This window comes from Stegostoma tigrinum, chromosome 10, assembly GCF_030684315.1.
Source record: "Stegostoma tigrinum isolate sSteTig4 chromosome 10, sSteTig4.hap1, whole genome shotgun sequence".
Taxonomy (NCBI): Eukaryota; Metazoa; Chordata; class Chondrichthyes; order Orectolobiformes; family Stegostomatidae; genus Stegostoma; species Stegostoma tigrinum.
Genome location: NC_081363.1, coordinates 14,418,919 through 14,432,251, shown reverse-complemented (window position 1 = coordinate 14,432,251; position 13,333 = coordinate 14,418,919). Strand labels below are relative to the sequence as shown.

Here is a 13,333-nt window from a genome sequence, read left to right as displayed (position 1 = left end):
AAATATCCTTCCTATATCTAATAATGTCCAGAACTGGACAGTATTCCAGTAGAGGCCTCGCCATGACTTCCCAAATCCTTTACTCAAAGGACTGAGCAAACGTAGGGCAATCTAGACCAAGTGGTCAGTTTTAAGTTAAGTTCAAGACAGAGAGGAGGAAATATTACTTCTCTCAAAGGGTCGTGAATCTGAAATTCACTACCGCAGTGTGGACTCAAGGAGCTGAATTGCCTACCCATGCTCCTAGTTCTCAGGTTATATCAAACTTTATACTTTTTACCTTCAAAAATCAAGACTTACTAATTGAAGTGTTGTTCTTTAAATCTCTGCTAACATTAGTCCTAGCCTTGTTGCACTGCAAGCCATTGGTCTGTACAGATCCCAGATTTAAGCAAAAATGTAAATCTCACCTGCTGGCACCATCTCTCTGGACACATGTTCATCTCTTCTATCCTCCTATTTCTGCATTCACTAGTACATGGTACCATTAGTTACCCTGGGATTATGACTTCAGAAATCTTAATGTCTTTCCTCATTCCTGAAAATCTACATCAAGAACCTCAACCTTTTCTACTCATTGATATGTTCACCATACCTCCGCTAAAACGTCCTGCTCTCTGTGGTCTATCTGGCAGTCACCAAATCTCCTTTTTAAGCTTTGGAGCGGCCATCTCCTCAATCATGTTTTTCATCACACATGACAGATCGATGAAGGTTGTAAGTATATAGGACAACAGCTTGAATTCCAATTGTAATTTCATTGGGAATTAGGGTGACAGTCACCAAATCTGGATTCTCAAACTACTGAAAGACACTGCACACTTCTAAAGCAGTCATTACAGACCAAGTTTGATGTGAAAACATTGGCGAGAGCAGAGGGTCACAGTGAAACAGTATGGATAGACAGTTTGTAGCTCCTGTTGCTCACTGGTCTAAGCAGAGCTACATATTCATAGCCAGAAAGGTGCTTGAGCACTGAACCATGAGGGAGGATAAAGCAACACAGCCAGACTTCCTGCCTGTGCCTGTTAAAACTCCACAAACACAAAGCCTTCTAATAATAAATCATCTATACTTCCACAAATTATACTTTAGCCCTGTATAGGTCACAACATACGGTGTTAAAAGAAAATCTCATAATTAATATTAAAAACTCATACGCAAACATTTCTAATTTATGGTTTATTAAAAATGGACATTAATAACCTTAAACGCAAAACACACTGCTTCAAAAGCCTAATGCAGAAAAATGCTGTCTTTGCTCATTGATGTAATCATCCATCACTGAGAAAAGCAAAGCCTCTTGAAGTAGGTGCCAGAAAAGCAAATTGAACTAAAACAAAATTGAAGACTCAAAAGAAATTAGGCATGAGCAAAGAGCCAAAAATAAGTTCAATGCTGCTTTTTACTGGCAATATTGCCTGAAACTCAGTGCAAAATTTTCTAATATGGAATATTGCATCCTTGAAATACGTAATGACTGATACAGTAGAGGTCATAACCACCTCAGGTGCAAGGCTTTCTGACATCTCCATTACTGGTGCACTGTATATATATTTTTATTATACATTTTTTTAAAAACAATATTTCTAAATTCTGCAGTGCCATGTTTCTGTTCACATTCAAAGACATTACATGAGCATTTGACCCAAACCAATATCTTTTTGCATTTCTAATTTGCCCTCCAGTACTGGGAATAGGCAATTCCATGGACACCAGCCACAAACCCTCCCACCCCACTTTATCTGAATGGACATTGTGCGTTGGGCTATTGCAACATTAGGAAAATTGCAGCCCAGCTTGATTTGGTTGTCACCTCGTGTTACGTTTGAACAGGCAGTTAGTAAATCATGATCAGGAGCAGATTTCCAGCTGATCTGCTACTCTATTGCCTAACTCAGCAAAAAACTAGGTCGAGTCTTGGAAATGTTGGTCTATATGGCTCACTAACAAAACAATATTTCAACCACCAAATCTAGTAGAGGCTCTGCTTTTCAATCATATTAAATTCCATCTGCTTGTTAATTCCTCGCGGTGACTGCTTCCTTTGAATCATATAAAGATCCCAGAGTTGTCTACTGTTGTAAAAGTATTCTGACTGGAAGTGCACAGCAAATTTTCATTTGAGTTTTGGCTCCTCTGTGGGTAGCATCACGTACCATTGTTCACTGCATCTTCAAAACAATTTAGTCCAGGAGAGAAGCTGAGTGTGGAGGAGACTGCAGCTAGATCTGAACAGTGCTATGCCCTAATTCTGACTTGCTACCTCAACCGTGTTGCAGTTGAGAGGTTAGGCTCAATGTACTCTGAATGCAGGTCACAGGCCTGGTGGCATAACCATCTTTTATTTAACGTGAAGTATAACACTTGCACATGTCATATCGGTAATTCACTCTTACATTCACAGGGAACACTCAAACCTAATTCTAGGGCGGTAGGAGAGAAAGTCTTGGGTTTGGAAGATATTTAATGACGCACACACAAAACCTCAAATGAAATTCATGACTAGACCTACTGGCTCAGTGGAAAAGCAAAGTTGGCTCTGTTACTTGTAGCCACTGGCCCCTTGCTGCTTTAGGCTTGTTTTCACTCTCAAGATGTGATACACAGCTCAGGTGAGAATACAAGTAACTTCATTGGAATGTAACCTTGAAAGAAAATATTCTGAGCATGGGGCATGGGAGAATAGGATACACAGAAGATTCTAAGAACGCCCTTATGTATTCAGATCTACAGGTTGGGTTATTGATAACGTCACTGGCTAACAAAGTTCATTGTGATGCAGCAAGTGAAATTTAATAGTTCATTGTATTTAAATAAATACCAGGCAAGTCTTTTTCTTTTCGGCTCCAAAGATGAGAAGAAATTAAAATGCACTTAATTTCTTTCAGGCAAGGATTTTGCAATCACGGACAAATACTTCAGGAAGAACAAGAAGAATGAAAAAAGAAATACCCACCACTACACTTCTCACACTCGTACTCAAAGGGTGAACCTACTCTCAGGTTAGCCACTTTAGTAAATTTGAAAGAGTAATTTGTTCACCACAGTGAACAGTTCCGTTCTTCAGGCAGTGGCTTAACTTTTGCAATACTTTTTTTAACCCATTCTGGGATGAGCAGCCTCCGTTCATAAAAGGGGCTGACTTGCATTCACTGTATTATCACAGTGACTACTTCCTCATAAGAATGTCCTGCGGTGGCGATGGTGACCAGATGGTGTGGCTGCGGTAGAACAACAATGGATGCAGTGGTCGCTGAGCCAGTAACCGAAGGAGAATTCTCGGGTAATACTTCTGGTGGGAAGGAAACGAAGAAAAAAGACAAATTTCAACACTATCTTCTTCACAAAGTTTTACATTATCAAGCCAGGTTATGCAGAGGCTGGTATTCCCTTCATTACAAACTATTTGGAGTGATTAGTGAGTCATTTAAGATGGTTAAAACAGTTACTGGGACAGACAGAGAGAGCCCATTTCCTCCCATGGAAGAGTCAGGGGGAAAAAAATGGGCATAACCTTCAAAGAAAAACTGGGTAAATGAAAGGTACTGAGAGGCAGCTCTTCATACAAGCTGACAAATTATTAACAAACATAGGCCATTTGGCCTTCTAGCCTATTCCACCATTTAAGAAGATCAAGGTTATTCTGATTATCATCTCAACACCACTTTCCTTCCTACCCCTGATAACCATGGGCTCCCTTGTTAGTGGAGATTCTTTCTTCCTCTGCCTTAACAGTATTCGGTAACCATCCCTACTGGTGTTGTGGTTTGGTTTGTTGGCTCACCAAGCTGGTTCGTTGTTTTTCCGCAGACATTTCATTACCCTGCTGGGTAACATTGTCAGTTCAGCCTCCGATGAAGCGCCATTGTGTTTTCCCGCCTGTTATTTAAACCCGAGTCCATTGAGCTGGATTACCTCACTTCCGGTTTTCCTTTGCAGGGGAGTGTATATGGAGTCGAGCTTTATGTGTTTGTTGATGGCTTTCCTCACAGAGTACCAGGCTTCTAGGAATTCCCATGCTTGACTCTGCTTTGCTTGCCCCAGGATCCTGGTGGTGTCCCAGTTGAATTGATAGCTTTCCTTATCCACGTGGATAGAGATGAATGAGTATTGGTCATGGCTTTTTGTAGCCAACTGACGTTTGTGTACCCTTTTTTGTTAACTTCCTTCCTGTTTGTCCAATGTAGTGTTTGTCACAGTCTCTGCAGGGAATCTTGTATATGACAATGGTCCTGTCCATAGTGGTAGAGGGTCTTTGGTTCAGGTGAGTAGTTGATGTGGGTTTGTGTGCTACTGTGATGTCCAGTGGTCGTACGAGTTTTCCTAGAAGCCTGGTTCTCCACAAAAAAAAGCCATCAAACACATAGATCTCAAACCCATATACACTCCACCGCGAAGGAAAACCGGAAGTGAGGTAATCCGATTTAACGGACTCCAGAGTTTAAATAACAGGCGGGAAAACACAACAGGACTTCATCAGAGGCTGCACCGACAATGTTACCCAGCAGGGTAATGAAACATTTGCAGAAAAACAACCAACCAGCTCGGCGAGCCAACCAACCACAACATGCACAACGCGAGCTACAAATCTACTCTAAAATCTTATAAACTCCTACGTTCCAAAGACCTACAACTCAGACAATATGAAGCCAATCTCATCTCAGCCTTAAAAAGGGACAGTCCTGATTTTTAAACCCTGTCTGCAAAGGGTGGTGGAAATCTGGAAAACCTTCTCCTTCAAAATATTGGATGTTCTACCAAGAATGCACGAACCTAAGGATCAACTGCTTTGTTCCACAGACAACAAGGGGAGGTACAGAGAGGGAAAACTCAAAGCACGTCAACCTAGGAGAGGCAAGTGCAGAAAGCAGCTGCTCGCTCTTGACCTAAGAGCAGGTTTATCCAGTGCACCTGAGGGGCAAGGAAAGGTGCATGATATTGGACAGGATGGGCTAACAAAGAAATAAACATGCACAAGCAAAACATTTGCACTCAGTTTTTTTTTAAATCTTGGCTTGTGTGTACACACCCTCCTCTGCTCCAAGTATACTGGGCGGCAACACTAAAGGCTGAGTCTCCAAGCTTGCAGGCGTTGTCACAGTAGCTGTTGCTACCGCAAGTCCGACAGGTATCTCTGGCTCGTTTGCTGCACCAGTGTCAGCCAATGGAGTCGCTTCTGAAAATACAAGTGGGGAGAAAACTAAAGTTAGTCATTGGAAAAGCTGCTGCGTATGATCTCGCAACCTCCACCAAGAAAAGAGCAGGCAACATTTGCAGGAGATAGCATGCCCTGGATAAGGCAGCTACCTTATGAGAACAGGGTTGGCCTGTGTCCATTGGAATTTGGAAGAATGAGAGGTGATCTGAATGAAACTCACGAGATACCAAGTTCAGTTGAGTCGTTAAGGATGAGATTTCTAAATTCTTGGAAGTGCAGGGTCAGATTAGAACAAGTCAGCATGGATTTAGTAAGGGGAGGTCATGCCTGACAAACCTGTTAGAATTCCTTGAAGAGGTAGCAAGTAGGTTAGACCAGGGAAACCCAGTGGATGTTATCTATCTAGACTTCCAAAAGGCCTTTGATAAGGTGCCTTACGGGAGGCTGCTGAGTAAGGTGAGGGCCCATGGTGTTCGAGGTGAACTACTGGCTTGGATTGAGAATTGGCTGTCTGACAGAAGGCAGAGAGTTGGGATAAAAGGCTCTTTTTCGGAATGGCAACTGGTGACAAGTGGTATCCTGCAGGGTTCAGTGTTGGGGCCGCAGCTGTTCACTTTATATATTAATGATCTGGATGAAGGGACTGGGGGCATTCTGGCGAAATTTGCTGATGATACAAAGTTAGGTGGACAGGCAGGTAGTACTGAGGAGGTGGAGAGGCTGCAGAAAGATTTAGACAGTTTAGGAGAGTGGTCCAGGAAATGGCTGATGAAATTCAACGTGAGCAAATGCGAGGTCTTACACTTCGGAAAAAAGAACACAGGCACGAACTGTATTCTGTTTCTAAATGGTGAGAAAATTCATAAAGCCGAAGTACAAAGAGATCTGGGAGTGCTAGTCCAGGATTCTCTAAAGGTTAACTTGCAGGTTGAGTCTGTGATTAGAACACAGAACATAGAACATAGAACAGTACAGCACAGAACAGGCCCCTCAGCCCTCAATGTTGTGCCGACCATTGATCCTCATGTATGCACCCTCAAATTTCTGTGACCATATACATGTCCAGCAGTCTCTTAAATGACCCCAATGACCTTGCTTCCACAACTGCTGCTGGCAACGCATTCCATGCTCTCACAACTCTCTGCGTAAAGAACCTGCCTCTGACATCCCCTCTATACTTTCCACCAACCAGCTTAAAACTATGACCCCTCGTGCTAGCCATTTAAGAAAGCAAATGTAATGTTGTCACTTATCTCAAGAGGGTTGAAGTATTAAAGCAGTGATGTGCTTCTGAGACTTTATAAAGCTCTAGTTAGGTCCCATTTAGAATACTCTGTCCAATTTTGGGTCCCACACCTCAGGAAGGACATACTGGCACTGGAGCATGTCCAGCGAAGATTCACACGGATGATCCCTGGAATGGTAACTCTAACATACGACGAACGGCTAAGGATCCTGGGATTGTGTTCATTAGAGTTTAGAAGGTTGAGGGGAGATCTAATAGAAACTTACAAGATAATGTATGGCTTAGAAAGGGTGGACGCTGGGAGGTTGTTTCCGTTAGGCGGGGAGACTAGGACCCTTGGGCACAGCCTTAGAATTAGAGAGGGTTAATTTAGAACGGAAAAGAGGAGACATTTTTTCAGCCAGAGAGTGGCGGGCTTGTGGAATTCATTGCCATGGAGCGCAGTGGTGGCCGGGACGTTAAATGTCTTCAAGGCAGAGATTGATAATTTCTTGATCTCGCAAGGAATTAAGGGGTACAGGGAGAGTGCGGGTAAGTGGTTGAAATGCCCATCAGCCATGATGAAATGGCGGAGTGGACCCGATGGGCTGAATGGCCTTACTTCCACTCCTATGTCTTATGGTCTTCTGCAGTTAATTAGGTGGATACTGGAAGGACTTCCTCCCCATGTAGAAGAGGTTAGAATTAGGGGATAGAGGCTTTCCATTTAAATGAAGCTGTTTGGAAGTCTGAGGAATTCTTTTTTCACAGGGAGCAAGGTCATAGAATATTTTCAAAGGCAAACATAGATGGATTCCTGACCAACGAGGGAGTCAAAGGGTATGGGGTATGTCAGAGGGGTGGACATGAGACCACAATCAGATCAGCCAGGATCTTCATAAATGGCAGAGCAGAGGCTCAAGGAGCCAAGTGGCTCAGTCCTGTTCCAAGTTCACATTTTCATTGAGCTTTCCAATCCCACTGAGACACAACTGGCTGGACAGCCAATGGCTCACCTTTTAGTACTCAACAATAAACACACTTGTTCCTCCAAAGGCTCATAAAACTGACCATGAGCTCTCCTGGGCAATCTGATCTCAGTGAAGATCAAAATGTTCGACATTTGCATGTTCTCTCTATGTCTGCATAGGTTTCTGCCGGGTGCTCCCACAGTCCAAAGATGCACAGGTTAGGTGGATTGTCCACACTAAATTGTCCACATATCCAGGGATATGCAGGCTAGGTGGATTATCTATGGTAAATACAGGGTTATAGAGATAGGGTAGGAGTCTGGGTCCCAGTAGAATGCTCTTCAGAGATGCAGTGCAGATTTGATGGGTTGAATGGCCTCCTTCCACATTGTAGGGACTCTATGATTCCATATAGAAATCAACAATAACAACAGATAGTTACAGGATTCTTAACATAGAGAAATTGCAGCTTTGTTGTGGGGGACATGGGAGATTAATATACTTTGCATTTATGAGAGCACTGTTGTGGACAGTGATAAGGTTTCTGCCTCTTGGCCAGAAGGTCAGGGTCCAAGACCCACCTGCCCCGGAGGTGTCTTATAAAATGTCTGAACACATAATTTAAAATAATTCAGAACTGGGTGGGCTAATAAGCTAAGGACCAGGACAAAACCATAAACAATGCTGGAAGGAGAATGCATACAGGCATCTGTAACTAACTGCAGTTCATAATCTAAACTATTAAATAAACCTGCATGAGATTTTCAAGTAAATTGAATCCACCCTGTTCAATCAGTGCTATTTACCAATGAAACAAGAAACAAAAGGAATGATAAAGTCACCATGATCCGACCAGACTATAGGGCTGCTCTCTCATTAGACAGACAGATGACTGGCGACGGTTTTAGGACAAGTTAGCTCAGTTGGCTGGACAGCTATGCAATGCAGAGTGACATCAACAACACAAATTCAATTCCTGCATAGACTGAGGTTACCACGAAGGACTATCCTTCTCAAACTCTTCCCCCCACGCAAGGTGTGGTAGCCCTCAGGTTAAACTCACCACCAGCTGTTTCTCTCCAAATGAGGGCGCAGCCCAATGAGGACTTGACCTTTGAAACAAGGAGTACAACGTGCCTACACTATTCTCGATTCTACCAGAAGGCAAAACATTCTCTCAGCATCTACCCTGTCAAGTCCCCTAAGGATAGCTTTCATTCTTCTAAATCCAGTAAGCATTAGCCCTAACAGCCTAGTCATTCCTCAAAATCCAACCCTTTCATCCCAGAAATCAGCTGAGCGAACCTTCTCTAAATGACTTCCTTAACAAGTATAAACCAAAAGAACTGCGAATGCTGTGAATCAGGAACAAAAACTGAAGTTTCTGGAAAAACTCAGCAGGTCTGGCAGCATCAGTGAAGGGAAAAACACAGAGTTAACGTTTCAGGTCCGATGACCCTTCCTCAGAACGAATAACAAGTGTCCCTATAAAAGAGAGGGTCTGCTGACATAAACATTCTCAGTACTCAAGTGCAAGATGTGCACGCACACTTCCCATGCCAGTACTGCAATGATGTCATTCCATCCCGTTTCCTCGGTGGAACGCGAGCCTTTCAGGGCTGTCAGAAGGTACTGGCTAAGTTTAAGTGCAGAGCCCAAAACCACATATTACACTTGGTCTGGTCTCACCAATGTCCTTGACAGATGTAGCAAGATTTCCTACTGTTATATTAATTACGCCTTACAGAAAGGCCAACATTTCATTGGTCTCCCTAATTACTCAATGTGCCTACTTACTAACCTTTGTGATTCACGTACAAGGACACACACCAGTGTTGCAACATTCGGCAGACTGTTGCCATATAAGTATTTTGCTTTTCTATTCTTCGACATTTTCCTCTTATTTTCACACACCAAATTCCATCTGCCAGACATTTTCCTGCTCACTTAACTTACCTATATCCCTTTCCAGACTATTTGTACACTTCTCTCAATTTACTTTCTTAGCCTCATTATCCGCAAATGTGGCAATAACGCAATTGTTCTTTCAAAGTCATTAATATAGATGATACACAGTGGCAGCCCAGGTCTTGATCCCTATGGCATCCCACTAGGTACAATCCATCAACTTAAAGATTGTAGTTATCTTGATCATTTCACATTCACAAACCATACTGACTCGGCCGGATTGTTCGTGGAATTTCCAAATTTCCTGCTCTTAGTTCCCTAACAATGAATTCCAGCATTCTTCTAATAATAGATGTTAGGCTACAACTAATCTATAAGTTTCCTGCTTTCTATCTCCCTAACCCCACAAAGCCTGTCCACCATCTAAAAGGCAGAACCCAGGAATAAGATGGAGTGTTCTCAATTTTCCTGGATGACTATCTCCAACAAACACACCAGAAGCTCAAAAACAAAGTAGTTGCACTGCACAGTGACAGCACAATGTACCACCTGGAAGATTCACTGCAACATACCAAGGCTCCTGCAGCAGCACCTTCCAAAACTACAACCTCGACCATTCACAAATACAAGGTCAGCAGATGCAAAGGAATGCCACCCCCTGCAAATTCCCTTCCTAGCCATATAACAGACTGAGTCGTACCTATTATTTCATAGGCTCATGGCCTATGAATGCAACTGAGTTTAATAATTAGGAAAATGCTCCTTTCCTGACACTCCGGGCCTTCGTGAAATCCACCCATCCCTTCCACCACCTGCATATACCTCTGGCTTCTTCCTGGTCAGTGACAGGCACGAGGACATTGTGGTATTTCCGCAGATGGACATTCCTGCTGCCACTCTGGGAGAAAGTCTTGCTACAGATGCTGCAGTGGTAAGGCTTCTCACCTGCAATCCATTGAAAAAAATCACTTTAGGATCTCCACTTTTGTTTCAAGGCCATTTCCTCATGGCCAACAGCATGGTGCCCTCTGTGCAAAAGTACTTTTATGTGCTTTACTCAGGGTGAAGTTCACTACCACAGGGAGTTATTGAGGCACACAGCAAACACAGGAAAGGCTCAGGGCTTGAGAAAGAGAGAAGGGAACAGAGAGTTAACCTAACAGACGAGAAGAGATAGGAGGGCGCTCAAGTGGGGATTATGCCTCATATCTTTCAATATTTTATATATATTTATATACAAAAATAGTATATAAGAAAGTACTGCAAACTCTGGAAACCTGAAATAAAATCAAAAGCGCTGAAAAGCTCAGTAAGTCTGGCAGAATCTGTGGAGAAAGAAAAAAAATTCCTGGAATCATACAGCACAGAAAACACCCTTTGGCCCATCAAGTCTGTACTGCTGAAACTATGCTAAATCACATTAGTCCAACTTTCCAGTACTTGGCTCATTGTCCTGAATATTATGACATTTCAAATGGGGACCCGTGTTTTTTTTTTGGAAAAGGTGTGAGATTTCCCACCTCTACTACACTCCCAGGTAGTGTAGCTTCTTTCCCCCAGGTGAAAAAGGTCTTCCACAATTCCCTTCTAAACCTCCTACCTTTCACCTTAAAACTGTGCCATCTTATTATTAAGCCTTCAACTAAGGGTGTTAACTTTCAGCTGCTTTCTATCCAGGCCCTTCAATTTTGTACTCATCTGTCAGGTCCCCCTACCCCCCTCAAACTTCTCTGCTCTAAAGAAAACAACCCAAGCCTATCCAGACTCTCTCCATCGCTGAAATGCTCCATCTCAGCAAACATTCTGGTGAATCCCTTCAGCACACACCCGAGTGTAATCAACATCCTTCCTACAGTGTGGTGATCATAACTGTGAACACTACTCCAGCTATGGTTTAACCAAAGCTCTACACTTCTCCAAAATAACCTCCCTGCTCTTACAATACACCCCTTTTCTTTCTTTATTCATTCACGGGATGAGGGCATCGCTAACCAGGCAGCATTTATTGCCCATCTCTAATTGCCCAGAGGACAATTATGAGTCAACCACATCGCTGTGGATCTGGAGTCACATGTAGGCCAGACAGGTAAGGATGGCAGTTTCCCTCCCTAAAGAACACCAGTGAGTCCAGATGGGTTTTTCCGACAATCAACAATGGATTCACAGTCATTAGATTCTTAATTCCAGGTATTTATTGAATTCAAATTCCACCATCTGCTGTGGCGGGATTCAAACCCAGGTCCCCAGAACATTATCTGGGTAGCTGGATTAACAGTCCAGCAATAATACCTCCAGGTCACTGCCTCCCACCCTTGATGAAGGCAAGAGTAACACATGCCTGCTTAATCCCCATAATAGCCTGTGCTTCCACCTTCAGGAATTTGTGGACAATCACCCCAAATCCCACTGTTCCTCTGAGCTTCCTAGTGTCCCAATCATTGACTACTCCCTTATCTTGTTCTACAGTGCATCACCTCACACATTATCAGGGTTAAATTCTGTCACTGATCTGTCTTATCTGACCAATCTGTTTATATCCTCCTGTAAGCCAAGGCCACATTCCTCACTATCAATTTACTTATCACGCCCTCTATCTCACTTACATCATATGTATCTATCTCAGTGTCTATGTCACAAACAGTAATGGAGCCAGCACTGATCTCTGGATACTCCACTGGACACTGGGCTCAGACACACAAACAGACCTTCACCTCTGACCTCTGTCTCCTGCCACGAAACTAATGTTAGATCCAACTTGCAAAATCACCCTGTATTTCTAATTTTCTTTACCAGTCCCAGTTATGGGAGACTTGTTAATGCTGAAGTCTACACAAACAACATCCACTGCACTATCCTCACCTACATGCTCCGTCACCTCAAAAGTTTCAACCACATTTGTCAGACATGACCACCCTCTGACAAAGACATGCCAACCGTCTTTCACTGAATCTTGTCTCAGCTGACGTTAACAGTCCAATATGACTTTACTTTGAAATACAGAACAGATGCTGCCAGACAATCTGAGTTTCATCATTGCTTTGTGCTTTCACAGTGCCAGCATAGAATGATTGGATCCAATAGCCTGTTGGGTGCTACTCATTCTTTCTAATACAAATGTGCCTTTTCCCTTAACACTTGCCCTTTCCAGACCCACAACTTTCACCGCCACCACCCCCTGACACATATATATGGACCATGAGTCCAGATGGTACTGGGTGTGGATAGGACAAGGACAAGAGCAATGTTTCGGTGTAGGTGAGGCTTACTGCATGGAGGGTCAGGCACAGTTGAGTGTGAGGGTATTAAAAAGGATGGAGAAAGGTTTAGCAGCAGATGAAGACAACTTAGAGATGACAGTAGCTAATTTAATGGTGGTGAAAGCAGACAGTTTCTGTGACTGTGAGGAAATGGGGTCTAACTGAATGCCCACAGTCTGCTCCGAGATAGTGAGCATGGAGGGAAATAGAAGTCGAGAGAGGGAAAATTTGGCAGTCGGACATCTTCGGTTCTAACAATGGCATAAAGGAGGAAACCACAGCCGGGCCAAAGAACTGAGGCAGGACCAAGTGTGCACCTTAGTTGGTAACTATTCTGTGATTCCAAAGGGCAAAATAACAGAAAGTGCAGAACAAGACAGGCACCAGGAAGAAACAGCAGTAGCAATAGCAGGATAATGCACACGAGAGCTGGACTAAAATGATGGAAATGAAACCATGTTAAACACTGCCCTGGAACAGGACATTCTTCACAAGTTCCACTCAGGAAGGGAAATGGCTCCACACCTCTGTTCAGCTTCTTGTGGCCCTAACACCACAACTGCCCATCTCACAGCAAACACAAGAGTTCAGTACCTGAGTGTACAACCATGTGTTTACGAAGACTGGAATATTCTGTAAAACAACGGCCGCAGCTTCCTGCTTCACAAACGAATGGCTTCTCTCCTAACAAAAAGAAAAACGCACCAGCAAATTACTGTGGCTCCCCAAAAATGAATGCATTAGTGGTTTCTACAAAGGTATCGGGATGGAGAGGGAAGCAAGTTCTCCTGCCTTCACTTCAGCTGAAGAT

At 43.2% G+C, this 13,333-nt stretch overlaps 1 protein-coding gene across 4 annotated transcripts in view; it reads right to left on the bottom strand.

The window, feature by feature from the left end:
- Positions 1-1,167: 1,167 nt before the first annotated feature.
- znf410 (zinc finger protein 410) overlaps positions 1,168-13,333 on the bottom strand; it is a 41,196-nt gene continuing 29,030 nt past the window's right edge. Inside the window, exons 8-11 of one of the 4 annotated variants that reach the window (XM_048538104.2) lie at positions 13,117-13,206; positions 10,088-10,210; positions 5,033-5,179; positions 1,168-3,295 (exon numbers count right to left, since the gene is read on the bottom strand). In XM_048538104.2, the coding sequence (XP_048394061.1) occupies positions 3,153-3,295; positions 5,033-5,179; positions 10,088-10,210; positions 13,117-13,206 (503 nt within the window). In that variant the 3' untranslated portion in view covers positions 1,168-3,152. The remainder of the gene's footprint in view (positions 3,296-5,032; positions 5,180-10,087; positions 10,211-13,116; positions 13,207-13,333) is intronic. The other 3 variants (XM_048538108.2, XM_048538107.2, XM_048538109.2) reach the window with 3 other exon arrangements.